Source organism: Megachile rotundata, chromosome 14 (genome assembly GCF_050947335.1).
Source record: "Megachile rotundata isolate GNS110a chromosome 14, iyMegRotu1, whole genome shotgun sequence".
Classification (NCBI taxonomy): Eukaryota; Metazoa; Arthropoda; class Insecta; order Hymenoptera; family Megachilidae; genus Megachile; species Megachile rotundata.
The window spans coordinates 15,222,300-15,249,999 of record NC_134996.1 but is presented as its reverse complement, the minus strand read 5'-3'; the positions used below and the strand labels follow the sequence as shown (position 1 = coordinate 15,249,999).

General features: G+C 34.2%; 7 protein-coding genes across 15 annotated transcripts; 2 read left to right on the top strand and 5 right to left on the bottom strand.

Moving 5' to 3' along the window:
* Positions 1–3: 3 nt before the first annotated feature.
* LOC100880996 (putative sodium-coupled neutral amino acid transporter 10) lies at positions 4–2,070 on the bottom strand (the record flags this gene model as incomplete). Its single annotated transcript, XM_076539796.1, has 5 exons — positions 1,150–2,070; positions 794–1,064; positions 571–707; positions 260–487; positions 4–172 (listed from the first exon to the last, which is right to left on the bottom strand). Coding segments are annotated over exons 1-5 (1,288 nt in total), but the record flags the coding sequence as incomplete, so codon positions are not given.
* A 341-nt stretch (positions 2,071–2,411) lies between these two features.
* On the bottom strand, positions 2,412–7,150 carry HDAC1 (histone deacetylase 1). 2 transcript variants are annotated; one of them, XM_003707502.3, is made up of 9 exons: positions 6,985–7,150; positions 5,869–5,981; positions 5,591–5,708; positions 5,127–5,500; positions 4,906–5,053; positions 4,508–4,793; positions 4,201–4,429; positions 3,990–4,080; positions 2,412–3,909 (listed from the first exon to the last, which is right to left on the bottom strand). In XM_003707502.3, exons 1-9 carry the CDS (start codon positions 7,031–7,033, stop codon positions 3,839–3,841), a joined length of 1,479 nt encoding a protein of 492 aa, XP_003707550.1. In that variant the 5' UTR covers positions 7,034–7,150; the 3' UTR covers positions 2,412–3,838. The 2 variants fall into 2 exon arrangements, with proteins under 2 accessions (XP_003707550.1, XP_076395684.1); XM_076539569.1 differs by lacking the exon at positions 6,985–7,150 and adding an exon at positions 6,563–6,581.
* A 669-nt stretch (positions 7,151–7,819) lies between these two features.
* On the bottom strand, positions 7,820–13,879 carry LOC100883567 (F-box only protein 32). Of its 2 annotated transcripts, none has more exons than XM_003707501.3 (7): positions 13,521–13,879; positions 11,224–11,270; positions 11,092–11,141; positions 10,545–10,731; positions 10,236–10,411; positions 9,882–10,132; positions 7,820–9,761 (listed from the first exon to the last, which is right to left on the bottom strand). In XM_003707501.3, exons 1-7 carry the CDS (start codon positions 13,640–13,642, stop codon positions 9,563–9,565), a joined length of 1,032 nt encoding a protein of 343 aa, XP_003707549.1. In that variant the 5' UTR covers positions 13,643–13,879; the 3' UTR covers positions 7,820–9,562. The 2 variants fall into 2 exon arrangements, with proteins under 2 accessions (XP_003707549.1, XP_076395686.1); XM_076539571.1 differs by lacking the exon at positions 13,521–13,879 and adding an exon at positions 11,934–12,416.
* A 152-nt stretch (positions 13,880–14,031) lies between these two features.
* On the bottom strand, positions 14,032–15,207 carry LOC100880883 (18S rRNA aminocarboxypropyltransferase). 2 transcript variants are annotated; one of them, XM_012295419.2, is made up of 4 exons: positions 15,068–15,207; positions 14,817–14,989; positions 14,355–14,742; positions 14,032–14,280 (listed from the first exon to the last, which is right to left on the bottom strand). In XM_012295419.2, the coding sequence occupies exons 1-4, from the start codon at positions 15,183–15,185 to the stop codon at positions 14,165–14,167; spliced, it is 795 nt and encodes a 264-aa protein (XP_012150809.1). In that variant the 5' UTR covers positions 15,186–15,207; the 3' UTR covers positions 14,032–14,164. The 2 variants fall into 2 exon arrangements, with proteins under 2 accessions (XP_012150809.1, XP_012150807.1); XM_012295417.2 differs by having other exon boundaries at positions 15,062–15,202.
* Positions 15,208–15,292: 85 nt separating this feature from the next.
* On the top strand, positions 15,293–21,011 carry olf186-M (Ki-ras-induced actin-interacting protein-IP3R-interacting domain olf186-M). 6 transcript variants are annotated; one of them, XM_076539566.1, is made up of 7 exons: positions 15,293–15,432; positions 15,757–15,958; positions 16,135–16,148; positions 16,341–16,665; positions 16,735–17,030; positions 18,333–18,557; positions 18,666–21,011. In XM_076539566.1, the coding sequence occupies exons 4-7, from the start codon at positions 16,598–16,600 to the stop codon at positions 19,589–19,591; spliced, it is 1,515 nt and encodes a 504-aa protein (XP_076395681.1). In that variant the 5' UTR covers positions 15,293–15,432; positions 15,757–15,958; positions 16,135–16,148; positions 16,341–16,597; the 3' UTR covers positions 19,592–21,011. The 6 variants fall into 6 exon arrangements, with proteins under 6 accessions (XP_076395681.1, XP_012150811.1, XP_012150810.1 ...); XM_012295421.2 differs by lacking the exon at positions 16,135–16,148 and having other exon boundaries at positions 16,344–16,665; XM_012295420.2 differs by lacking the exon at positions 16,135–16,148.
* Positions 21,009–24,256, bottom strand: LOC100883453 (uncharacterized). Its single transcript, XM_003707500.3, has 5 exons — positions 24,011–24,256; positions 22,738–22,995; positions 22,504–22,644; positions 22,309–22,436; positions 21,009–22,212 (listed from the first exon to the last, which is right to left on the bottom strand). The coding sequence occupies exons 1-5, from the start codon at positions 24,116–24,118 to the stop codon at positions 22,194–22,196; spliced, it is 654 nt and encodes a 217-aa protein (XP_003707548.1). The 5' UTR covers positions 24,119–24,256; the 3' UTR covers positions 21,009–22,193.
* A 236-nt stretch (positions 24,257–24,492) lies between these two features.
* LOC100883341 (dipeptidase 1) lies at positions 24,493–27,212 on the top strand. Its single transcript, XM_003707499.3, has 8 exons — positions 24,493–24,927; positions 25,056–25,194; positions 25,363–25,534; positions 25,616–26,053; positions 26,125–26,383; positions 26,470–26,554; positions 26,673–26,748; positions 26,839–27,212. The coding sequence occupies exons 1-8, from the start codon at positions 24,844–24,846 to the stop codon at positions 27,071–27,073; spliced, it is 1,488 nt and encodes a 495-aa protein (XP_003707547.1). The 5' UTR covers positions 24,493–24,843; the 3' UTR covers positions 27,074–27,212.
* Positions 27,213–27,700: the final 488 nt, after the last annotated feature.

Genomic DNA, 27,700 nt, shown 5'->3' with positions numbered 1-27,700 from the left:
CATTTGCCATTGCGTTGATATCATCCTTGTTCAAATTTAATGGTAAATTATTAATTTGATTGAAAGGTTTATTGGTGGCTATTAATACTTTTGTACTAGTAGATTCTTCTAATGCATATAAATTTGCATATGTACTCAAAATCATGATACAAATACCAATAAATAAAATTGCCTAAACACGTATTAAAGAAAACCACCTTTATGATACATGCATTAAACAAGAATGTATGTAGTTCATATACTTGTTTAATAATCTTACTTGTGCTAATAATCTTTCGTTAGTATGTTTGCTACTGATAGATATGAAGAATATTGCCGGAAATATCAAGCATATCATTACACCGATCGTAGATCCTACCAAACCAAGAACAAATTCAATATTTGGTATTAAAATTCCAGTGATTAGGGAAACAATCACGATCGTAACGGTAAGACATCTAAATCTTGTTTCCGGTAAATAATTGATAGAAGGTTCATGAGTGTAAACCTGTGAAAAATTATTAATTAGTAGTAATCGGATAATATTATTTAACTATTATTACCTAAGGAAACTATATAAATTATACGAACCCTGCGAAATAAAAGAGAATTTAAGCTTGCACGACATGGAAAAATGACTAAGGGGAAGCTAAATGCGATGGAAAACACAAATCCCATTTTAATCATTTCAGATGACAAGCTGGGTTCAAAACTCATCAGTATATTACCTACAAATTTAATACTAAATTAATAAAGTCTGAGATGAACAAAAAGAAGAAAGGAAGAGGATGCTTATAGAAAATGTTATAAATACCTGTAAAAGGTTGCGTGCAAAATGCTATGTAACCAAAAAATCCGACGCATAAATACACGATTGTACATATATTTAATGCACCTCGTACAACTTCGTTCATTTTTTCCAAGGACACATTTGGAATAGTTTCATATATTTCGAATAACTGAGTTTGACAGAATAAGGCCATGGAAAATATAGGTACACACTGAAGTATACCGGATGGTTTCCAATAATATACATGGTCATACCAATCTCCAGCAAAAATATGCTGCATAGACTCTGCTACTATCTAAAACGAACAAGAAATATTTCGTATTAATATTTCATATTTTGAAAATTTCTATTTACGGTAAAATTAATAATAAACTATTTACCTTCAATACAAGACAAAGATAGAAAATGATGGTAGCAGTACAGAGACTAGATAAACTGTCGATATTTCTAAGTAATCCTAAAGGTAGAACTATAAAAACACTTGTTGTTACGAGTAAACTAGTTCTGATATCTTCTGGATTTTTATCTATCACTTTCCCAACAATTTGTGGACCTAAATCGCCCATAACAACAAAAAAAGCAATACATGTTCCAACAAGGAAGCCAATGATAAATAGTTCCACTAAAAATTTTCCCATATGACCAAATGCATGAAAAGCCAAAAGTTCAAAGTTTCGTCTTCTTGACATTACAGCTGACTTAATCAGAAAGTGACAAGCAAGTCGCGATAAAATGCTGCTTATTATTAAAACCAAAGTAGCTAAAACAATACCGCATTGCTTGAAACAAAAGGGCATTGCTAGAACGCTTACTCCAATAATGCTGTTCGCAAGGGTCATAACATATGATAATTGTGAAATCATTTTAACAATTATTGCAACAAACGGTTTTTTCCAATGTATACAATAAATTAGGTATAATATGGATTAACTCTTGAAATGTTCAAAACCTTTGGTTCGATTGATTGTCAGATTTTCCTTTTCCGAATTTGTTATTTCACCAAATAAGAATGTTGCTTTACGTTACAGAACCTTTGAAACTTCACATTGTTTATAAATAATAATTGTGCATTATGTTCAAAACATAAGCTGTCGTGATAACGAGGTTAGGATTGTGATTTGTTTGCATACCAGACTATATATTACGTGTAAAATGAATAGTATAATTTGTTATCATATTGAACGTATCATTATTACGATTTGAATGTCACATTTTGGTTAAACGTCACATTATTTTTTACAGATGTAGGTAGTCAGAAGAAACCCTTTATTGTCCACTTGGTTTCTTGAGACTGTAACCATTTTGATTCGACAAAAAAAAATATTCTATTAATTTCCATAATGAAAAAGTGATTATATTAATACAAGTAATAGATTTCTTTATTTTTTTTATTATAAATATTTAAAAACATTCGTGTTATTCATGTTTGGACATAAATATATATATGTGTGCATATAAATATATATGTGTATATATATGTATATATACACACATATATATGTATATATAGACAAAGAGAAAGAGAGAGATGACATATGTGTATATACATATATATGTATGTATGTATGCATGTGTAAATATATATATATATATATATATACACATGCACGCACGCACACAAACACACTTTTATATATGTATATATATATCATACTTGATTTATTCCAAATCGACTTATACATACGCAGTATTATATCGAATTTGTTTTTCATCTTGTGGATAATTAATTACAGTAAAGTTAAATTCTTAATTACAACTAGATAAATAGACACATTTCTCTTTCGATTAATTATCTGTCATCGTGTAACTAGCCGAATTTCATCTGTTTTTAAAATATTGTTGAGGTGCATGAAGTTAAATTTTATGTACACAAAATTAATGTATATTTACTCTCGTACAAACGTTTAAACTAATATAATTGGAGGGTAACAATTTTGTAGACATGTTAGTGAGACTTCTGTTTCCTCTTTTTTCCTTTGAACGAGAGTGTTTGGCGACCTCACAGTGTACAGATATAAATCGACTTTGTCACGTACATAATTTTCAACTCTTAATAACTACTTTTTCTTAATTTACGATTAAAATTCTAGAGTTATACTTGAATTCAATATATTCATCAACCGTCCTAACTTTTTCATACTTTCTTCACTGATCATTCAATTTTTCACGTATAAAATAATATACTTTACATATGAAAAAGAATGTTGTTGTTACTGTTATTATTACTATAATTATTAATCTTATTATTATTTAGTATTGCATGTAGAATTTCGTTTAAATCTGATTTTACGTTATGTACAAGAATGATAAAAAAAATTTGTTAATTCATAATACTTGTTTATGGTATAAACGTATCTATTTCGAATAAAAATGGTTTTCAGTAAAGCGTTTAATCAAAATCCTTGTAAATAATGAATAAGCTAAAGAATTCGATCGTCCAAAATATTAGGACTTGTATATTTTTGCACGATTCCTCAGAACGTGCTATCCAATAAATGTAAATATCTTGAAAATCTGTCTTTATTTTATGATCTTGGTAGAAACTTCAAACAATAGCTATAAAATGTGCAGTTTTTATCGATATGAAAATTTTTTCTCAAGATATCTATTTATTTCATTTGACTAGTTATGCTTGTTATATGTGAATGTTAAGACTTTAACTTGATCATAAAATTTGACTAATTATTCAAGATATCGCTCTTTACATGATTTCAAAAATATTACAAGAACTAACTTCGGGATATATTTGAAAATTTAACGAGATAATAATCAAAAGTGTAGAGCGTTTGCATTGTCGATTACACGGCCATACGTGTACATGATAATAATGTCGCGTGCCACGAATTCAATCGACATATATCGACTATTCTATCGAAGTACATGCTTTTTAAACAAAATAATAATGACATAATGATGTTTTAGAATCGTATACCGAGTTCGAGGCAGCGAACATCTGTACATCATACGCTTTTTTTTTTGTTTTTACTTAAGTTACCTACACTTATTTATACTTGATTTAAATAAGGATTTTTCCAAATTTTTTAAATATTCCAAAACAAAAACCGTTTATCAGGGATTCGCTCCAGCATCCTTCTTTGTTTCCTCGTTCGTAGCATTTGTTTTTTCATCCTTTTCATTTTCTATAAAATGTCATTGTTTTATTATAAGAATAATAACAATCAAAGCATGTGTAAGATATAAGAAAATTAAATATATATACCTTTAGGTTCCGACTTTATGTCTTCTTCTTTTTTGAGATCACTTTCTATACCTTCTTGTCCTTTTTCTAGACGAGGTCGTTTTCTAGAACCCTTTAAGATGAAAAAAAAAAATAATTGAAAATTAAGTATAAAAGAATTCAACGTAGATGTAACATTATACTTGTTAGGTAAAATAGAAATATGAAATATTAATATTCACAAACACATTACCTTGAACGACCTATTATCCCTTCTACCGCCTTCTCCCTCTTCTTCGCTATCACTATATTCATTTTCGTGTTGTATCCTTTTATCTAAATCTCGTTGTGGTAATCTCTCGTCCGGATTTACTTTTTCCTCTGCCTCTGAATCTTCAATAACTGCTCCATCTTCTGGAATTGGTTGAACTTGTACACCCGGAGCATGAGGTAACATTCGCAAATTTTCAAATAATCTTGTCCTATAAAGAATATCGAGTGTGTCGAATAAAGAACAATCGAAGAACATTCCAATGTTTAACTATGTTCGTAGTACATACTTAATTTTTTCAAGGTATTCAGGCGTATTTTGATTTGCCATATTTGAAGGACTAATATGCAATTTAAAATCGGGTCCAAAATATTCAAAATAATCATTATAAGGTAATTCGTTCGCAATTTCAGAGCCAAGAGCTACCGATGTTTCGTATGTCCAACATCTAGATACATTTCTGATCGTGTATCCGCCGCCACCAACCATTAAAAAAGGTAGATTATATTTTTTTACAAATTCAACACATTTTCCATGACCCCTCACTGTTAAATTGAAACAACCTAATCGATCTCCTGCAAATAACGCGTTAGATTGAAACGTTGTTAGTTAATATACATATTTAATTTTCTTATCTTCTATCTTTGTTTATTGAATAATTACTTTCATTTATGTATAAATCTGTACCTGTTAATGAATCGGCACCACATTGTAAAACAACCGCGGAAGGCTGAAAAGTTTCCATTACTTTTGAAATTATAGGTACAAATATTGATTCATAACTTTCATCGTCCATACCATCTCTCAATGGTATATTAACTGCATAATATTTTCCCTATAATAAAATAGTCCCTGTGTAAACATAATGAAATACAGCTAGCCATACTTGTTACCGTTCAAATTTTTACCTTTCCTGCACCAATATCACGCAAATCGCCAGTACCAGGAAAATATTCACCATATTTATGAAAAGAAACTGTCATTACTCTGTCGGTAGTATAAAAAGCTTCTTCTACACCGTCCCCATGATGGACATCAATATCAATATATAAGACTCTTTGATGATATTTGAGCAATTCCAATATTCCTAACACAATGTCATTTACATAACAAAAGCCAGAAGCTTCACTTTTTTTGGCATGATGTAAACCACCGCCCCAATTTATACAAATTTCTGAGGCTTGTTTGTTAAGTTTTACAGCAGCAGCTACGGAGCCTCCAGCTGATAATTGACAAAACTCATATAATCCATCAAAAACGGGGCAATCCTCTCCTACATTAACTAAAGAAACGATTAAATTTTATTATATGTTTTAAGTAAAATACCATTATTTTTTAATTATAGTTACAAATATTAATTTTGAAACCTTACATCGTTGCATTTGTTTGTTATACTCTGACATATTGTCAGGCCTTATTGATCTTAAAAATCTGATATATTCATCGCTATGGAATTTTGTCATTTCATCTGCGGTAGCTTTATGAGGTCGCTAAACATAGAAAGAAAAAGTAAAAACAGGATATTAAATTATAAATATTTACATAATATAATATTAATGTTTCTTATATTTTTAGATTCAACACAATATATATGTGTGTGTGTGTGTGATAAGCGAAAAATAAAAATATATTACTACATTGGATCCTTACATATATTTCCATTTTCCTATAAAGACCATAATTTAGGAGTAAATTATGTGTCATCCTTATACGATGTGGTTTCATAGGATGTCCTTGTCCATAATAATAATTTCCAATATCACCTGGAGAATAATTTTTTTACATGTTTTAAGTAATTTATTTTAATGGATTAGAATATACGTAAAAACTAAAAACTGTACGATTTAAATGAACAATATGTTTAAAAAAAACTGTAAAACTAAAGTAAAAACGGTATGTTTGGAATTGTAGTGTAGTACGGTCGACCGAAATGTACTTGAGAATCTCTCGTGCAGTTCACGAAAAAAGAGGAGTACGGACGATATTGACAATAAAAAATTCTATTAATTTAAAGATTTATGGAAGATTTTAAGTAAATTCATAAATCTGTCCTACCAGGCTTAAATCAATCATAAATTTTTTCCATTTTTTTCAAATGTTCCTCCATAACCTACAATTAATTTCTTTTATTTAAAATGACCGATCACGGTAAGATAATGAAATTATAATGTTAATAAATGAAAGTAATTTTAATAGTATAAATATTACACGTGGCTCTTAATTATAGCATTCGTAGTTCATAATTTATATTATGAAGAGGGAAATTATTCGACGTTGATACATAGGGTATTAAATTTTACAACAAACATTTAAATAGATACAAGATAGAAAATCTATAGCTTACGTAGGGAAGTAATTTGGAAAGAAATAAAGTAAAAAAGAGGATATTCAGTGTTGAATGAACGGCAACTGTTTGAATATCTAAGTAAAGTAAAGCTGACGCTCTTTCTTAGTTCAAGTAAGGTAACACGAAGTTACATTTGCGAATCTCTCGCTTTAACGCGTGTAAAACCGTGCGAAGACGTCGAAAGAATACTAAAAATAATGAATTTCGTAGGAAAAATTCATGCATTTTAGAGGTTTTCAATCTTACAAAAACTTATTAGAACAAAGGCGCATTGAAAGATACTGGTTGATGCGAAATAAATATATGGTACGTGATATAAGCGCGGATAGCACAAACACATTTTGACAATCTCTCCGTGTGTGTGCGATGTTTTCGCGGGATTACAATATATTAAGAAGTTTTTGAATTTTTTCACTCACTGTCATAATAGTAGCAGACCCGCTTCTTACTGTGCGGTAAAGTTGACATTTTCACCGATATCTTTCTATTAAACTGTAAAATATTTGATATGAATCAAACGCGAACCGCGGAGTGTCGCGGTATCCAGCGACAGGACACAGCGTCACTAGATCTTTCATTTACGCATGCGCAACCTTCCATAGTTAAAGTTTCAAATTTGTCGTATAGGTGTCACTATGTTCGAAAATGAATTTAACCATAAAGCGAATAATATCTAGAATAGATAGGTTGTTGCTAAAATGAAATTAGAACCATCAAATTCGTTCCGTCATAAACGGAAATGAACGAATATTACATGATTTATTGAAAATTAATTTTTTAAAAGAGGGTAATAAACACGTATCAAATACGGATCGTTTCTAGGTAATAATTGTTTTCTATATTTTCTCGTATACGTAAGTATATATGTTTTCACAATACTTATATACTCATGTATATGTATGTGCAGACACACACACACACGCGCACACCTACACCTCTAAATATTGTCGAAATATACGATTACAAAAAAAAACAAACAAAAAAAAAAAAACATTAATTTCAAAATATGTCATGCTTATACAAATATGTGTATAGCGAAATAATGTATAAAGTTAAAATGTATAGTTTAAAGGAATTTCTGTTAATTAAAAAACCTGTGAAATGAATAAATTAATATTACATGTTTTACCTAGTTTATGTAGAGAAAAGATCCTCTACTAAAAATAAAGGATAAAATCTCGAGTAAGTATATAAGATAGATAAGAAAAAAATTGCTATTGGAAAAGATATTTTCCAAATATATATACAAATAAATATACAAATAAATCTTTTATTTCAAAGCTTTATGCACAATTTTGCTCTACAATCGAGTAGGTAAAGAAAATAATGTTGCTTTAAAGTTATTCTACGATATCTAAATGTCCGTGAACAAAACTATAATATTGATGAGTTGCTAAAATGTCGGGTACGCAGTATTCTTTATACCGGAGTACACATAGCAGATCTGTACGTATTATTAATTGCAGAACGCGCGCACGGGTGAATGTCATTTACAGTTATTATTTGTAAAGTACGCATACGCGCATTAACGAATCTTATTATGCTTACCGTTAAAAAGAAAATGTAACATATAGAAAAATCGTATCTTATTTTAAACGGAAAGTACAAAAAAGGATTTCAATTCGATTCGCTGAAAACAACAGCATCGATTTTGGCAGTATAATTTTCATCGCCCCAAATTAATCACATAATTAGTTACTAAATACTGATGTATTTATGAAATATTAAAAAATTTAACGATACTGGCGTTGAATGAATACGAACGATAAATACATCAACACGATTAATCTTCAGTTTTCACTTCTGTTGCTGTTTTATTTGCTTTCGTTTTTTTTTTTTACTTTTCAATTTGTTTTTGCAAATATATCTCTCTATAATCGAAAAATCCTGCTACAACCACGACTCACCAGTAAAGTATCTTTTACAATTTGCTTATATTTTAATCGCGTAATAGTCTTTTTTTTAACATTACGAATGTTAAATCATTTAATTCTCTTTTTCCTCCGAAATTTACATTCAATGTGTTTCGCTTTAAAGACGGGTTTCATTACAGAATTTTCGCTTTCCTGTTACGCAAGTATTATAAAGTAGAAAAATACATACGCAAAAGATGCGCACACAAGATGTATAAAAACTGACCAAGTAATTATAAAAATACATAGGTAAAAACAAATTTCGATGATTATTTGAAGTAAATGCAACCGTTAGAAAGAAAAGAACAGGACGTATCTGAACGGGGAAAAAAGTGCCATAGAAATAGCTGCCGAGTAAACAAGAAACAAATAGCAGGCACGATAAAAATTTATGTAAATCAGATAACGTAGGAGCGTCATTTTTGTTACGCGCTAAAACATATATATACATATATATATATATATATATATATATATATATATATATATATATTTCCTTCATACGTATAAACGTAGAAAGGAATATAACAATAATAATTTGAAACGATATATTTTCACGAAACAAATATCCGCTATTTTCGACGGACGCAAACACTTAGTAATTTTCCGAGCAGTTCGATAAAATCTTTTGGCAATATTTCGATCCACCGTAAATTCCGTATATCATTATTATTACTATCTTTGTTGTCGTTAAAAACGAAGCCCATATTCCTTAAGGTGGTAGATTTGAGAAAAGCAGAAAAATATCCATTGCTGACCGTTAGCGGAACAAGCGCGTTCGATAAGGGTATCTCGAAGAGGATAAAACGGGTCTAGAAGCGCGTAACTTTGAAACTCGATTCGTACCGGTATATCGATCAGGACCGATTACGATACACGTTAGGAAAAGATAAAGTTTCGTAGAGGCAATTTCTTCGAGCGAAGAGCAACATTTTTGAAACGTTACCGTTTGCCAAGTGAACAGAGAACGCGATACAGTGAATATAGGATCGACATCGTTGGTATCTCCGTTGGTCGTGTTTCGCGTATATACCTCTGTTGTATCTTTATTTTCTAAACGGATAGGAAGACTATGTGGAAGCTTTCACAGCGAAAAGAACTTCAAAAAAGTTTGCGGAGGAATCGGAACATGAAGGGACGCTCGATCGACGTCTGCTAATTTTTCTTGAAATGCCGGATCTTGGTCCGCGATACAGGGATGGCCCAATGATCGCCAGAACAAGCAACGACAGTTGCGACACAACTGAATCATTTCTGCGTATTCTTCTCGCAAACCGAACGATCTGTAAGCATTCCCATCGAATCATTCCGTGAACGTAACATATTTACCAATGCGGATAATCAACTGAGCAATCGTCGTGTTTTTCATCTTATTCTCAGAGGGTTAACAGGACAACACGTACCTTCGAGCAACGGTGAATATGGTTTTCCAGTCTTTCCCAGGATTGTTTTGTCTAGTGGTGGCTATTTGCTGGGGCGTAAAATGGTACTGAGCTAGTTCGCGCCAGATTCTTTGTTCCTGCGCGAGAACGGCGAGGTGTTCGCATGCTTCCGACGAAGCTTCGATGTCCCGTGGATCGCTAAGTCGAAGAAGTACTTCTCGCCGACATTCGGCTGGCAAATCTGACCACTGCGGTTGTTGTTGCTCGTCCGGCTGAAAACAATAACGATATTACTCGTTGTGTTATTTAGATACGTAGTAATAATAATAATATTAATAATAATAATAATAATAATAATAATAATAATAATAATACCTGAGTTATGGTGATAGACGAAGCGATTTGCAAGATTCTCTCAAGGGCAGCTTTGTGTTTTTCCCATAAAATCACCGAACCTAAAGGTCTACCGCCCCAACAGCAGCCCGCGCTAAAAGCTCTCACTCTTTCGATCAGACGACGAAGCCTTCCGGTTTGTTGTTGCGACAACGATACTGCGAAATAGAAAGCACGCGAACGTAAACGTTTCGAAATCGAAACTCGTTTACCTCGATCTCGACAAAGATCAAGATCATGCTCGCAGAAAAATTCACTACTTATTCGATTCGACGAAAGCAGAACGTTTACCTTCTAACGCGACTTCTTCTAACATATTGAAGAGGACCCGCTGGGCGCATCCGCTGAGTCCGCCCATTCTGTGACTGACCAGGAGATCCAGCAGTCGTACGATATAATTGAAACGACGACAATCATGTACCGCGGACAAAAAATCCAACCTTTTCAGCGCATCGCTCAACCCGTTGAAACCAGCGATCTACGAATTTAAACAGACATTACGTCGCGATCCTTCCTTCTTTTCGTGTTCGGTCGACGTTTAATCGCTGCATTTCGAGCCTAAGAATAGCGATCCAATGAAAGGGAAAATCGAGGAGACGCCACATCGCTCCACCTCGCCACCTTCTTCACCGCGTCTTCGTTACTTTCTTCCCGTTTCTCCGTTTTTCCTCGGTTTTTCCTCCGTCTTTCCGTTTCCGAGTAAGCTCTCTTTTCTTCGCTTTTTCATCCATACGCGATAGACGTCCTACGTACGACCTTCTTAACTAACAAATTCTATTCCTCCCCTCTTTCATCAGGCCTGAGTTAAATATAAACAGCGACGGAACAAGTCACTCACCTCGCGTGTACACTTTAGCGTGATGCGGCAATGCGGCTGGACGATGCTTTCTAAAATTATACGAAAAGAGATTTTCTCGAAGCGAGACGAAACCGGTAAGCGGAGGGAAAGTACAAGTGCAGAACAACTTACCTTTCTTTTTGTCCTTCTCCTTCTTGTCGAGCGCGTCTTTATCGCCTCTGTAAAAAGAAACGAAATCAAAATTACCGAGTGTTCTCCAAGTATTTATCCGATTTCGCGCGTTATCCGTAATCGCTAATCGAATAGCGACTCGGTGTACTCTATTCCATGGAGATAGACATTTGATGACCTTGATCTCTCGGATTCAGAACCTGAATCTCTCGTTTTACGGCGAACATGGAATGCGCCTGATCGAGTTATCCGAATATCAGGGTGGATCGAGATATCTCTACCTGCTTGCTTACCTCTGCCCTCTGTATCGTGCACAGTGTACGAGTCAATGACACTCTCCGCGCCTTGTTCGTTACGCGACAAACAGAAAAGACCGATACGCGTAGGTGTAAATACTTTTTCACTGACGATTTAAGTAAACAAACAGTGAACGTTACTCGTTAAAAGTGCTATTCACAAGTGTATCGTCGTCGTTTCTTTCAACTTATGTAAAAATCATATTCTCTCGCTCCCGATGGGAATAACTTTTTACTCGACTTATCGTTGGAATATGCACGAAGAAAAAGGAACGATACCAGTTCACCGATCTGGATATGAAACCGAACCTATCGCGGACTGATACGTTAGAATCGCGAAAAAAATATCTTCCGTTTATATACGCGATGTACATCGATAATAATTTGTAACGTTACATAACTGTTGGTACCAACCGTCGTGAATCGCGTAGATATCTTGATACTTGCATGTAACGCATGCAAGTGTATACCGCGTATATTGTATACTGCATGTACTGTCGTTTGCGTGCACGAACGTTTATTACATTAAAAGAATGAAATGTTCGAAATGCGACAATGAATCTTAAGTAAGCCATCTTGAGATATTATCGAAACGATATAATTATTATTGTTGATTTTTATTTTTGGTGAATAATGCGCGCGTCGCGTTCACAGGGTGAACTCGAGACGTGCTAGCCATTCGTCACGCAGCGTCGCACCGTCTCGAATTTATCGAATTTATCAGAAACTGGTGATACTTAAGGAGATTTGCAAAATTGGTCCACATTTGGGTTAGCTAGGTCATGACCTACTTCTAAGTAGACACGAAACATATAGTAGACTCGAGATATACCCTACTTCCTATAATTCATTTTCTTCTTATGGTACATTTTACGAAATATTATGCGCGCTAATCGAAGATCAAACAAGTAGAACGATCGATACCTATCTAAGTTTCTATCTAACAAGTAGGCATATCTTATTCTCGCTATCGTTTTTTCACCGATCGCGGTAAACGCAATAGCGATTCGTGACTACTGTTAACTTTACCTAATGAAGTTCAAGGTACATTGTGCGACTTATAATGTGCTTCGAACGAATGGTGCTGCTGATTGTAGCGAATCAACTGTCTAGATCCAGGAATCAAGGTCAACGGACACGTAACTCTTAACTACGGACAAACTACGTTGATCAAGCGCGGAATCGAAATATTCTAGTACATAGTACATTTAGTTCTAATAAAGTTCTAAGGGACTGTAGCACGATCGTATAAATTTAAAGGATAAGTGGAATCGTTTCTTTAGTTTTCGATTCGAGTCGAACGAAAACGACTTCTCTTTTGCGTACAAACGAACGGAAGACGAGAAATATGTAACGTACGTATTTCTCTCGCGAAGGGGTGGCGTGAAGCTTCCAAGACGGTCTTCCGATACCGATGCTTAAATTCACACGCGAAAAGGATACTTATACGAACACATTTTTAACATCTGCACGAATGCCTGTCACCCGTCGCCTGTCGCTTGTCGCATGTCGCAAACAAAGACGAAAGGGGAATCGTGCAAAGTATATTCGCGTGTGCGTGTCGCGTAAACGCGCATCTAACGAGCAAACGCAGCGTCTACCGTTAATTGAAACACGAAACAAACTCTTTACCGAGATTTATTTTATAAAATACTTAAATAACCGTAAAAAGTAATCGGAACAACTACTACCTCCTGACTTTCGCTACGCTTAGCTTTTACACTCGTTAAATGCGATATTAAACTTACAATTAGACGAACGTTTGTCCGATTATAGATAAAACATACGGGAATGATGATACAGGTCAGTCTTACGATCCATTGGTAAACAAACCGACAACTGTCATTCGATCGATGTAACATCTGTGAGACAGACGGAATGTCTGAGAACAACTAACCGCATCCGATGCTGTTTGAAAACAAAGAACAGCCACGGGTACATATGTAACGTCTCGAATGAACCGTCGATCAAGATCAAGATATTGTGTATGACGATATTTACCGAAGCAGGAGAGAAAGCGTTTTATTGTTGGCGCACTCGAGGATTTTCTTCTTTTCCCAACCTTCGACGGTTTTCACCCATTCCTCGCCAGGACTGCGCCAATCTTTCGATATGAACGGCATCGTTTGTGAGGTAGACGCGAAACGGTTGTACACTCGCACACGTAACCCGTGAATCTACTTCAAAAAAATCTTACAAAATGTACTTCACGGTTTCACTGACGCCTAATGTTTGTTAGCAAGACGGATCAGTCCGTTCGGTTTATTTCGCGGCTGCGATCGACCGCGCATGGCTTTGTTTTACTGACGTCACACTAATATCAGCTGTGCGACTGATGGGCCAGTTCACTCGTACGCTCTACGATGAAATTCGCCATTTTGAAATTATGTATCGCGCATGCACAGTCTCAAGTGACATCAAGTAATCGTAATATTCAAATACCATGAAATTCTTGTACAAATTTATACGATTTACTAACTTTCTATTGTAGTTCTATCGAATAAAACAAATGTTTATGCATTTTTCTTTTTATTCGTTACGCGTAAAATTAAAGCGATACAAAGATTTGTCATAATAGTTACGATAAGATCCGGTCGTACAAAGATACAATCTATTACATATATACAAATGTACACAAATAATTTTTACATTATATTCATATCGTTCATTTGTTTATCTATACGAGAAACAATATTTGCACGGACTGATTCCTTTTCTTCTTCCTCGGTTTCCGAATCGGTCGATGGAAAGTCTGAAATGGCTAACGAACGAACAATTATTATAGCGGTAATAAAATAATATAATCTTTTTCTAATGATAACAAATAAAAATTACCATTTCTGTTTATCTTTTCTTGTCTCGCTTCTATCAAAAATTTCTCTTGTGCCGCTATAATTTCTTCCGCGTTTGTACAAAGAGAATATTTATTCAACAACTCTTCGTTCAGTTCCAAAAACGAATGACCCCAAGAAAACTTTCCGAGATAAAATTTGGCTTCTTCGATGAAACCTGTTATAATTAAAGTAGCAGCTATGGCTTCTACGCAACTTAATTGACACGGTCTGCCATAATTTATTGGATTTGCAGCGACCAGAAATGGTAAGAGACGAGGATTAGAAGTCCTCATTCTATTGAATGGAGTATCGTCCAAACGTGCCCAACTACAGTCGACAACTGCACAGCCATAATCCTGAATGATATCACGATCTGTTGGACTTACGCACTGCAATATAATATTTTGCCATGAATTATCGTAAACAAGATTATTTTGTATATAGTACGCGATGCATCTGTTACCTTTTGACCAACCGGAGTAAGAACCAACCCTGAAAATCGAGCTCCTAACCTGAGTATTTTCACTAAGCCATGTCTGACTAGTTTTCTACCAGAACATTTTTTAGGATCACATTGCTCAAGATCCCACATTGCAATTGGAAAAGAAAGAGGATTGACCTTTTCTTCTTCTATCCCTGGAAATTAAGCACGAAACAATCACTTATGTTTTTCAAATACAAACATGTTATAGAAAGTTTTGTTCTAACCTGTACCTTCATCTTCCTTGTCAGATTTATCTCTTTCTTGCCGATACCTTTCTTCTTTTCCGACAACGTGCCGTGGTCGTCTCGATAATACCTTTTTTTTGTTCTTTTTCCCGTGGGAAGACATTTACGAAACGTCAAAATGTTTCGTAATACAATTTCTTGAGAAATCATACGAACGAATCCAACAAAAACGTACCCGGTTTTGACTCTGAGGTTACTTTCAGTTACTTTGGTCACTGTTTATCACTCTTGATCGTGTCAATAATCGGTGATGTATTTGTATGCACAGCGCATGCACCGTGTTAACACATATGTTATAATGTGCGCACGAATATTTTATCTGATCTAACAGAATAATGAAGTACTTTATGGTATGTAATTACTTTATTATATCGTAAAATATTTCAAATCAGTATTACTTACAATTATTTTTTGCAATATATATTTTCGATACAGAAAAATAAAACTTTTCTTATATATATGTATACGTACATGTTTTCTATATATCATACATATAACTATAGAAATGATCTGCTCAATTTGCGGATGCACTTATTATGTATTTGAAAACAAAGTAAAATTTCATAATATTTTGTTTGTAATTATGAATATTACGTTAACTGTACGTAAAACTGTTGTTATATAAAATTTGTAAATATCAAATAAATAATATTGTATTATGCGCTTTGAAATAGTGGCACTGCATCAGACGGCCCTGAAGTATTTAATGTTGGTATTGCACTGAAGTATTTAGTGTTGGTAACAGTAACAAGTGGGTGTTCTATTCTCTATCGTTTTGCGGAGCACAAATCATTTAGAGAATGATGATTCTTTATAGAGACATTTTGATTTGTATAGAGACGCTTTATTTACTGCATTGTCACTCTTAAATTCAAGGTAGGTATGTCTATATTGCATTTTATGCGTTATATCGTCTTATTAATATACATTGCTGAAGTTATACTTTCGTAATCCAGCATAAAAACAGTGCGTTCCTAATGCGTATTTATGTAATCGAATGTCTTTTATTTTGGTTTAATTTTAACGATATTATATTGTTTATGCGGCTTGAGGGATATGGATTCAGGTATTTTATCGAGGGATAATTGTTATAACGTTTGTAAAATTTGATGATACATGTACATGTTAGATAATTCTTATAATTATGTATGATAGTTATATATCGTGCTTATAATATAAATTTTTAGGAATATGTAATAATCGATATATACTTTGTTTTATCTTTATAAATGTGTTATCTGTGTTATTCGTATTTTAGCAGAACGCGAACGTAATATTGGGATGTTATTGAGATGGATGCGAAGTCCTGAGAGAGGGGTTCCAAATAATCGTCGGGTTTCAAATGATCGTCGGGTTTCAAATGATCGTGTTCAACAATGGATCAATTCGTTACCAGAACCTACAAAACCAATAGTTTGTACATTGGAACAGAAAAGAGAAGTACAATTACGACGTAGACCGCCTAAAGCTAAAGAGATTAAAGAGCCGTGTGTTGAAAAAATAGAATAGCCAAATATGATCGTTTCAGCACCTATCAATGTTCCCAATACAACAGCGACGATTAATACCGCTGGCCTACCAAGGTATGAAGTTATACCAAATAATATATTCTGCATAAAAATAATCGTATTTATAGAATCTTTTGTTTATAGCTCGTTACCTCATAAACTGATGCGTGATCCTAGTTTGCAATCTGACAGTAGTCATTGCAGTAGCGTTGAAAGTTTACTAGAATTGAGAAAGGCAGATCCAGAAGCAATTTTGCTTGGTCTTGGATTTGGTGGTTGCTCTAACAGCCCACAAGAAACTGGTTCCTTTTCTCGAATACCAAAAAGATTTTTACAACCATCAAAATTAAAAGGCATAGCCATCAATGATTTTATGAAGCAACAACAAGAAACTAGCGAATCCTTTGATTCTGTATCATTAGGATACAGAGGACTAACAGGTAAAATATTTATAGGAAATTAATTGATAGTCAGAGCAGATATGTAATAGAAGATTAAATGAAAAAATCATAATCTAGTAATCATTGTATTTAATGGTAAATGATCAGAAAAAAGATTGCAAATAAATTCCTGTAAATCATGTAAGTCTGTTATATACATGGTAATTTTATAGGAAGCGATGGCACATTATCTGTGTCTAAACTTTTTCCACGTCGCAGACATTCTGGACCAATTAACGTTGTAAGTCATACGACTGTTAGGCTTTCTCAGTGACATTTTTCTTTATTGCAAAATCGTGTCTGTTATTTGAAGAATTTAAATTCGTAGTTTGTAACGTATAATATTAAATATGAAATATTTATTTTGATTGCTTTCCTATTACGTTTAAACATCGGTGGTTATGAATTTTTTTGAGTGTTTCATTTATCGTATTGTATAACAGGAGAATGTAATATGCATGAAGCAGATGGTTACGTTATTATTAACACATTGTGGTCGGGCGTTTTATACCGAAGCGTTATGGCTGGGGCGGGCAATTTATTGAAAAATGTGCGTGAATTTTATTGTTACAAAGAAATCACTATAAATTTAAAAAGGCATTGAATTTTTTTATTAAACTTTTATTTTCTTGTCTTAGAATGTATTCTTAATCGTTATTATAAAAAATAAAAGCACGTTTTGTATAGCTGAGTATAGAATACAAAGTTATTTACCCGAAAAAAGAAAAAATTAAAAAGGAAAATTTTAATCCACAAATAATGAAGACTAGTAATGTTGTAAGATGAGATAGCGCTCAAAATATTTACCTCTATGAAGAGGTATACCGCAAAATTTACACATAAAACAAGTTTTACTTCTTGCATATTTTTTCTATAACGTGTTTCCTCATATCTATAAAAAACGTAGAACTACGTGGCCCGCGCTCTACTCACAGTTTGTGAAAATCGTAACGTCCCGACAACAATGTGTTAATAGAGCATTTAATGTGAAAATGAGACTTTAATCCTTATATATTATGCATTAAATAATCAAAGTAATATTTGAAATTTTATTACATTAACAACATTGGCAAAACGATTTTGTTTTTTATATTTTTTATTTTTTAATATGTGTACGCCATAAGATAAGAATTCTTATAATTTGCATATTTTTTTGTTAACGATACACACACGTATTGTTAATTGTTATCGCTTCTTTAAATTGTTATAATAGTATACTTGTTGTTATTATTACATAGCATGTAACTAATTTCATTAATTCACTGAAGAAATATGGAATAACTTATTTCTCTTATTTCGAAGGATCGCCGTACGTAGAGCCGTCGGAAATTGTACAAAAAATTGTACAACGTTTACGAGAACATGAAAGTCATGAACACGATCCATATGCAACGTACAATTCTTACGAACAATATAGTCCTTTACAGTGTAATGGCACACTTTCTGTATTGTCTCCTGATAACAGACAATTTTTAGAACGTCCACGTTCAAAAAGTCCTGATATGCGCAATAAACGTATGATTATCGGTAAGAACTAATTGAATTTTATACTTATTGTTCCAAGTATTTTGCGAACGTATGTACTGTATTGGAAAAATGTATATCTACCGTAGTAAGAAAACTTCTATATTTTAGGACAAAAGTCGTTTGCGTTTGGGCACGATGGAGATTTAATTGAAATCGACCTTTCTAACGCAAATAAATCATCTGGACACGATTCGAACAATGATTCTAATACCATTAAAAATTTCGAAACATCTGCTGATCTAACAAACAATGATAATGCTCACTGCAACATCGCGGAAATAAGGAAAATAATACCGAAACGATTATCATTTGAGGAGAATACCGAATACGACAACAGCGATACTGAACCGACGATAGAAACACATAAAGGGAATTTGAATGTAACGTCATACAATTTGAACGATATTCGAAGGGCTAGTTCGGGATCATGCGATACAACGATAATAAATACTTCGGCGGCGATACAAAGAAGAAGATATAGTGATGGATTTGTTCACACTACCAAGAATACTAATGAAACCGACCTGATACGAAAAAGAAAAACTTTGAAACGACAGACTCGGATAAGCGACACGGATACGACAAATTATTGTGATTCAGAAGTATACATTTCTGATACCATGCATCGCAAAGAATTAGAATGTAATCTGCATACGAAAGATGAAGCTTGCGAAGGTGGTGAAAATATTCGGATAAAATCGATGCAAAATATCAACGAAAATCCTATTGTAAAATATCCGTCGTGTACGTTGTCTAGCGATACGAATAACTGTGTACAACCTGATAGTAGTAGTTCAGTTAAAAAAGAACAGCAAATTGATAACGACTGTTGTATCAAGAAGAATCAGTCTGTACATAAGGAAGAAGAAACAACTTGTTGCTGTCATTCTGGTACTAAAAAATATTGGATGGAAAAAATTATTCAGAAAAATAAGAACTTGGAAAATATGGTAGTAAAAAGTAGAAGAGAAATGAAAGAAATTCGAGAAATGCTAAACAACGTATTATCAGTACGCTTAGAACCTGGTTTTTAATTTGGATGTATCAATATACATCGCGTAAAAAGGACTATTCGTGAAGAGCAATGATAATCAGGCATGTTTACGCAACGTGTATCGTTTTATGATGTAAAATTTTTAAATTCGTCACAATTTAAACGAAATTTTTATTATATACATAATGAAAGCGATTCACAAAATTTTTCGCAGGGAATGATTTTGTACGTATAAAAACATCTTTATTTATAATGATGATATTTTTATGATTTAAATAATAAATAAAGATGTAAATATTTTGTTAGAATTTCAAATTTTATTTTGCATCAAATATGAATAAGGTATTAGGGTTTAATATTTGATATAACATTTATGATAACTGTATATTTGTTTCCATTAGTAGTAACTGTAATATTTCGTTATGTTTGAAAATTATTATTACCAAGTTATTATATTTGTTATTTTCACAACATATTTTATACATACTTAACGTTGAATTTTTATCTTAATATTATGTTAAAATTTGAATAACTTTATTACTGTTTAATTTCATATTATTTATGATGTACGCGTGTATATATACATACACATAGATATGTTAAAATTATAAGCACAATTGAAATGTATTTTTTTAAATATCCTATATTGAGAATGATATGGCACATTAAAAATAATTGCAAAATAAATTACAGATATGCCAAGTATCTATTTTCAGTACATTAAGTTGAAAATCTAGTCTCACAAGTTTTCGCGGTAGTAACGACTTTCAGTGCTTCTTGATTGGTATATAATACGTACAATGTAATTATTCATTTCTCACACTGTTTTGTGCGATATTTGTAGAATTTTTAATGCTTTAAATTTTAGATATAAATTATCACGGAAACTGCTTTACACGATAAAAAAAAAAACATTTACTTTTATATTATAATAATGTTTGTACTTTTTACTTTTAAAGGCATATGCTCCAAAAAGAAATAATTCTTGATTTACAATCGAAATTGAAAACAAAATACTAAGTACAGTTGCAGGGGCTTTTTTTTTTTTTTTTAAAAATAAATAAAATCATTAATTATTTTTAATTTTGAAATATGTATATATCTGTAATTACTTGTAATAAGAATTAAATTATTTTCTTGGAGCTTTTCGTATTTTTAATATAAACATTTTACAATGGAATTATATATGACATTATCAAAATTTTATTTGCTCATTATCAATTAAAACATTTTAAGTCTAAACGCTTTAGAATGTAACACAAATTTTGTGTAACGACATTCTTGTAGGTATTTGTTTCCTCTCTAAGTTATTATTTAACGTTAATGTAGACAATACAAATTGTAATTCACACTATGCGCCTACATTCCAATAATTTTAGATTTTACAAACAGGATAGGAGCTCGGTAAAAAAATATGTACGAATCATAGAGGAATAATGAATAAACAATTAACACAATTAGTTTTTACTCTTTTTTTTTCCATGTACGTGAACCATATTTTTATCCATAAAGCTAGATCGAAATAACATACCACTGAACATGAATTATGACAGTACAATTGATTTCTTACTCATAATACCGTTATCAACATAAATCGAGTATACATAATGTTTATAGCCACGAAACATTTCCAAAATTTAAATACAAAATTAAAAACAATGATTTTTCAACGAATTTACACGACAATAGGAACACAAAACCACAACGGTAACTGACACTGTGATTTGTTTTCTATATCTAATATCCTGTGTTTCGATGATTAAAAGTAATATAGAATTTAGCTACTGAAAATTTGTCATAAAAAAATATCAAATTTGAAGTCCATCGAATGATAAAATGATCGTTGGGATCAAAATGTTGTATCATAAGAATAGAGAATTAATTAAAATAAGAAATTCAAATTTACGTTGAATTTATAAAATGTGAAATATAAAATATAGGTGGATGTTATTTAAGAAATTGAATAACCATGCAGATTTACAGGTAGCTTTTTATTATTAATCGTTTCGCTTCTGACGTCGGCATTCACTAATCGCTGTTCATGATCAAAAGTTTTGGTTATTTACTATCGGTATGATTCACAAATTTCCATCTCAAATCGAATTAATGCAATGTCAAGTTTATACAAATACACTAGAGCGATGGTAAACTTTTCTTAAAAAATGTAATAAATTTGATACAAAAGATCAATAATTTTATATAACTGTAGAACAAGATACGTACTATATTTTATTATCATTATTATTATTTATATAACTATAATTAAGAAGATAACTAAGAAGATAAATATATATTGGAAGAGTGAAAAAACTGAAGATCGTATAGTAATTTTGTTTTAACCTGACTAAACGCTGAATAACTGATATCGTAATTTTATTGAATCGACGCTATCGCAGCGAAAAGATTAATCGAAATGTTATCAAGTATTTGTAAAGCTACCCGTTGTTAATGAACTGAGATTCATGGTCCACTCAATGTTACCTTTAAACACGAATCTGCTAGAATATCATCTTGTAAATTGTATTCGTGTGTTGGCATAACATGTCTGTGTAGTGTTGACGTGTATTTGTGAATGTAAATGTATTCTTCCTTATTGTACCTTAAAATGTATATAAACAAATATGATCAAATATGATCTATATTTAGTCTTCTTTTTCGTCCCTGGAAAAAACAAAACGAGAGCGATATTTATTACACGTGATTATTCAGTTGCATCCAAACTATCATATCGGAAATTGAGAAAAAGAAGAAACATACTTTACAACTTCTTGCTGTTGTTGTTGATCAAGGTGAAGTTCAACGATTGTTTCTGTTCTACTTTGCACTTTGAAAGTAACTTGTGCAGCCAAGTATTTATCTTTATTATTCACGGACCAACCGGAATACTAAATGGAAAAAAAGGAAAACATAAGTATTTTGTAAAAACGATAAGAATATTTATACGAAACTTACCGTAGATGTGCTTTTGTACAATGTTTTTCCATCTTCTTTGAAAGGTAAAAACTTTTGAAGCAACGCTTTCCCATCTATCCTCCACAATGTTGGTTCTGTATTACCGCCAATGTCGCCTTTTGCAACAACGAATGCACCGGACTAGAATAATCGATATACACAATGAAATCTCCGTTTGTCATCGTCAAAGCGTTATCTACCTTTCTTTGTCATAATACTTAAAACATAACTTACGGTAAAATCTTTTGGAGTTTCTCCCGACGATTCATTAAAGCTGTTATCATCTGAATCTTCTTCGTCTTCTTCTTCTTTCTCATCTTCTTCTTTTTTTGATCGTCTTTTTCTTTTGGGTTTCTTTCCTGGATCAGAATCAGATTCCTCGTCTTCTTCGTCATCTTCCTCTTCATCCTCCTCTTCTTCCTCTTCTTCTTCTTCTTCGGAATGCTGTCGCTTTTTAGCAGATTCTCTTTGGGGTCTCTTTTTAGCACCGCTCTAAATAGCGTTAATAAATGTATCACGATAAAAAAATGTATACGAATAAACGTGTCTTTTAAAAAAATGCACAGACGTAAGGCACAATATTTATAATATTTGAAGTAAATAACAATATCTAAAATATTATATATATGTTTTTGTACTTTTACATTTCGTTCGTAGTAAAATTAATTTGCTTCGATAGAACATATAATCTGTCATTTCTAAATAGATATCGAGTCGAATTTGAAAATAATATTTTCGTTATATTGGAACGGCAATTTTAAATTACAACGTAAACGATACTAAAAGGTTACTCACGACACGAAAAAAGTAATATGAAAGAAAATGTAGATGCGTCGAAAGAATATTAACAGACTACAACGTACAGTTGTATTGTTTTGAAAAATTCATTGACCGGCGCCACCGACCGGCCGGCGAGGATAACCCAACGGCCGTAACAGTATTCCAACCATAACTTTCTTACAAAAAGAAAGTACAATTTTACAAAGAAATTATATTTACGTTGAAAAGCTATTAAACGTATCGTCAAAGTAAGAGAGAAATTTTGCGAAATACTCGATCAATGGTAACAGATCGGTACTGTATTTGTCGAGCAGCGTACTATATAGTTACGATTACAACGGAAAACTACACGAGTACATAACTGATTTCTGTTTTCTCGTTATCTGTTTTATCGTAACTGATTAAAACGATTTATTTCTGGTAAGAAGGAAAGGTGTAATATTAATAAAAGAAGGAAGATTTTTCAAATAATAAATTCGATTGATTAATGAAAAAACAATGGTAAATATTTAATCGAAGGAATAATGCAAAGAATCGTCATAAGAAAGATTCCGGCTGACAGATCTTTATTCGGAAACGATACGATGCGTATAAACGTAAACGTGGATAATAGAAATGATAAGAAGCGTAGCGAGAATGTGATCGGATACGATAAATCGGGAACCGTGAAAAGGATTTACTACATAACAACGAACGAGAGAAAAGCATCGACATAGCGTGGGCTTACTTCGGCTCCGGCTTCAGGAGTCCACTCTTCTTCGGAAGCTCCTTCTACCTCTTCTGGGTCGTCCGCAGAATATTCATCCTCGTCCGACACGTCCTTAGTTTTCTTCATATTGCTTTTTCGCGAAATGTTTGCAAATTTTCCCGATGGGCCTTACCGAACGAAAGAAAACTCACGCGACCACGTACAAACCGACGAATTACGTGCGCGACTACCGCAAACAATATGGCGGTGTATAGCGGTAAGAACCGGTTATCACGCATATCCTCCTGCGCAGCCCGGAAGCGACGCGTGCTTCGTAATTTCCTGCGTGTTCGTAGAGCCGCGAAATACAATATTTTCAAATAAGAAGTAGAACGTTTCTTGCAATCTTTCTAGTCGTTTAAACAGCGTTCAAAAGCGCGAAGGAAGGACAAGGAAAAGGTAAAAGTAAAGGTAAAGATAACAGAAAAGGAAAAGGAAAAGGAAAAGGAAAAAGGGGGAAGTGCGAGAAGCGAAAGAACGGTTAGGGTAAATGGAAAGCATCGATACAATATGTGTTTTACGATGTTTTAGAGAAGTATGTATCGGTGATTATAAAATACATTGTCTACGAGGTTGATTAATATTTCGGTAAATAGGTTTTCCTCGAAAACGTATGACTGCTTGTATTTTTTCGAAATGTTTGAGGGCTTTGATCGGGTTGGGTTAGGTCGATTCGAGTCGAGTCGAGTCGGGTCGATATGGAGTTGGCGCATGCGTCGATAGATCGCGGTATAGGACGCTCCCTTTAGCATTTATGGTACTGGGAAACTTCTCACAGGGGCTACGAGTGTGACCTCAGAAAGGAAGAAAATATGTTCGAGCTGTACGGAATGGATAAAGACGGCATGGTTTACCGATCTCCACCGCCGAGGAGAAAAGAAGTCGATATATTAGAGGTAACTCGGTAAACTCGATTGATTTACTCGCATTTACTAATATATGCGTCTATTCGTATTCGACTGGTTGAATAGAAAAGTTCGGTCGAACGAAGACTCGGGATAAATAATATATAATTTACTCGTAGACTTGTTTGCAACTATCTTCACCAGAATTAATGAGAAAATTGCCTAATGGTGATGCGATACACCACGCAAAGGAAACAGGCGTTTCTACCTCTTTGGATAAAGATAAAGATAAGGATAAAGATCCACCCCGAGAAAGCGGTACGTCTTCAATAAATTGGTGTCAGTAAATTTCAGTAAATTTCAGTAAATTTCAGTAAATTTCAGTAAATTAGGCGCATATGACGTTAATTGTATGCCAGAGATACGAACGAACGGTTTCTTTCTCTTTTCTTTACCGTTGTTTCAAGCAATTTGGTATGCACGTAGGAAGGAGTATGCTGAGGAAGTGGATCGTGATGACAGGTTTCCTTTTCCTCGGATGTGCCTTGGTCGCCGGTGTAGGATTACCACTAGCTTTAGAGTTGCGCAGCTCGCATTTACTGGAGGCTAGACTTCAAGTTGTACGACGAATGCTGTCCGAAATTCCTCTGATCGACGGGTAAGCAATCGCGTAGTAAACGAGACGGTATTATCGTGATAAATGCTTGTTTGACGAATAACGGAAACTGAGACATTTCAGGCACAACGATTTCGCTTGGAACCTTCGAAAACACCGAGGAAGCACGAAATTGAGAGACTTTCCATTCGACGAGAATTTGTCGCGAAACGCGAGCTGGGGTTCACAGTGGCAAACCGATTTGGTACGATTACGCCAGGGTATCGTCGGTGGACAATTCTGGTCGGTTTACGTGCCCTGCGAGGCACAATTTCTCGATGCGGTACAACTTACCCTGGAACAGATAGACGTGGTGCGTAGGCTCACGTCGAGATACCCGAAGAGAACGAGGCTGGTGACTTCGAGCAAAGAGCTCGAAAAAGCGCACAAGGACGGAGTGATCGGGAGTTTGGTGGGAATCGAGGGTGGCCACAGTATCGGTACTTCGATGGCAGTATTGAGGAGTTTTCATCGACTCGGAGCGCGATACATGACTCTCACGCACAAATGTAACACACCATGGTAAGTAGATCGATCCATCGCATCGTTTCGAACGTGTAATTATGTGCCTCTAGATTTTCGATCGTATTTAGGGCTGATTCGTGTTCAGTGGAGGATTCGAGTTCGGACGCGTCGTTAGATTTTCACAGCGGCGGACTGTCGATGTTCGGTAAAGCGGTGGTGAAGGAATTGAATCGATTAGGAATGTTGGTCGATTTGTCACACGTATCGATAAGGACCATGAGAGACGCGTTGGCGGTAACGAAAGCACCGGTGATATTCTCTCACAGTGCGGCTCGAGCGCTTTGCAATTCGTCCAGCAACGTTCCGGACGATGTGCTGCGTAATTTGGTAAGCAAAAGGAAATTAACTCGACTTTCCTAACACGAAATCGAAATACGAATACTCATTCTCGTTGTCTTCTATTCGTGTTTCAGGCTGTGAACGGTGGTTTAGTTATGGTCAGCTTCGACAGCGCGCATTTAAGCTGCGGCGATAAAGCTTCCATGTACGACATTATAGGTACGCGTGCGTGAGCGCAAACATATTATTAAGAAAACTTGTACGCTGCGAGAAACGTAAAAAACACTCGAGGAACGAAGCCATGTCACCAGAACGATCCGTATACTTGTCTTTGCAGCTCATATCAATCATATACGGCGAATAGCTGGCGTTAACCACGTGGGTCTTGGAGCCGGTTACGATGGAATATTAAGGTGAGCGTTGTTTAGCGTTCGTAGTTAGTCGATAGTTGGTGGTTCTTCTCGGCCAGAAGACGTACACGAGTAACGTTCGCGTGTGTTTAGTCCGCCGGTGGAACTTCCGGACGTGTCAGGTTATCCCCTGCTGCTGGCTGAACTGACGCGAGATCGAAGATGGTCGGCCTCTGATATCAAAAAATTGGTCGGTGGAAATCTGTTAAGGGTGTTGAAAGAAGCGGAAAATCATGCGATAACGGTATCGCATCTGTCTCCGGCGGAAGAACTGATTCCTCAACAGTTAATCGAGGAAAGCGCGTACTGTAGATATCACGACGCGTAAATCCGATGCGTTTTTATTTCGATTTCCGATGTCTCGAACGTCGAACCTCGAATCACGCGTTTCGCACAGTTTCGTACCGTTTTGTCTTTGTACCTGGATTACTCTGTTTTTGCATTTTTAATAAACGAGTCTTATAGATTCTCCTTTTGTTTCTCCTTCCGTCCTATATTCCTTTATTTTTTTTCGTTTTTTTTTTCTTTTTTTTTCGCATAACGATTTATCCCGCGTTACAGCGTAATTTTTCAATTTTCCAGAGACGTTTTTGGCACACGCCAAAGTGAACACGACCGCGTACCGAACGCGCATTCGATCAAAATAGGTGCTGCCTGTTCAGTCAATTTACCTCGTCGTTCGCGTCGCTAGATCGCGTTCATCATCAACGTGCTTCGAATGTATGTCGAAGCAATTATTTAATTTCATATTCGTTGCACCGTGGTTAACGCTGGTATCGGTCGAGTCCCATTCAACTGGAGTTTTAACGATATCTCGGTATTCGTATCGTACTTGATTAGTCTATGAAAATTTTAAATCGTAACCGATATATTCGCGTAATTTAATTACTGGCGTGCGTTGATCGAGGAGAACATAATAGCGCATATCGATTATAACATCGTATAAAGTATAAAC

Bases quoted from the DNA above. Each gene is read 5' to 3' on its own strand.
- HDAC1 (XM_003707502.3), bottom strand. From the start codon at position 7,033: ATGTCAACTTTACCGCACAGTAAGAAGCGGGTCTGCTACTATTATGAC. The intron at 5,982-6,984 runs GTGAGTGAAAAA...ATTATTCTCCAG, and splicing joins GGTCTGCTACTATTATGACA to GTGATATTGGAAATTATTAT. The intron at 4,430-4,507 runs GTATGTACTACG...TATTCTTTATAG, and splicing joins GAATACCTTGAAAAAATTAA to GACAAGATTATTTGAAAATT.
- LOC100883567 (XM_076539571.1), bottom strand. From the start codon at position 12,094: ATGGCTTACTTAAGATTCATTGTCGCATTTCGAACATTTCATTCTTTT. The intron at 11,142-11,223 runs GTAAGTTGTTCT...GTATAATTTTAG, and splicing joins GGAGAAGGACAAAAAGAAAG to AAAGCATCGTCCAGCCGCAT. The intron at 9,762-9,881 runs GTACGTGTTGTC...GAATGCTTACAG, and splicing joins ATATTCACCGTTGCTCGAAG to ATCGTTCGGTTTGCGAGAAG.
- LOC100880883 (XM_012295417.2), bottom strand. From the start codon at position 15,185: ATGTCTTCCCACGGGAAAAAGAACAAAAAAAAGGTATTATCGAGACGA. The intron at 14,743-14,816 runs GTAACAGATGCA...ATTATATTGCAG, and splicing joins TTACTCCGGTTGGTCAAAAG to TGCGTAAGTCCAACAGATCG. The intron at 14,281-14,354 runs GTAATTTTTATT...TTCGTTCGTTAG, and splicing joins AGAAAAGATAAACAGAAATG to CCATTTCAGACTTTCCATCG.
- olf186-M (XM_012295421.2), top strand. From the start codon at position 16,598: ATGATCGTTTCAGCACCTATCAATGTTCCCAATACAACAGCGACGATT. The intron at 16,666-16,734 runs GTATGAAGTTAT...TTTTGTTTATAG, and splicing joins AATACCGCTGGCCTACCAAG to CTCGTTACCTCATAAACTGA. The intron at 18,558-18,665 runs GTAAGAACTAAT...TCTATATTTTAG, and splicing joins CAATAAACGTATGATTATCG to GACAAAAGTCGTTTGCGTTT.
- LOC100883453 (XM_003707500.3), bottom strand. From the start codon at position 24,118: ATGAAGAAAACTAAGGACGTGTCGGACGAGGATGAATATTCTGCGGAC. The intron at 22,645-22,737 runs GTAAGTTATGTT...CGATTATTCTAG, and splicing joins AAACTCCAAAAGATTTTACC to TCCGGTGCATTCGTTGTTGC. The intron at 22,437-22,503 runs GTAAGTTTCGTA...TTTTCCATTTAG, and splicing joins TGTACAAAAGCACATCTACG to TATTCCGGTTGGTCCGTGAA.
- LOC100883341 (XM_003707499.3), top strand. From the start codon at position 24,844: ATGTTCGAGCTGTACGGAATGGATAAAGACGGCATGGTTTACCGATCT. The intron at 25,195-25,362 runs GTACGTCTTCAA...GTATGCACGTAG, and splicing joins AGATCCACCCCGAGAAAGCG to GAAGGAGTATGCTGAGGAAG. The intron at 25,535-25,615 runs GTAAGCAATCGC...GAGACATTTCAG, and splicing joins GAAATTCCTCTGATCGACGG to GCACAACGATTTCGCTTGGA.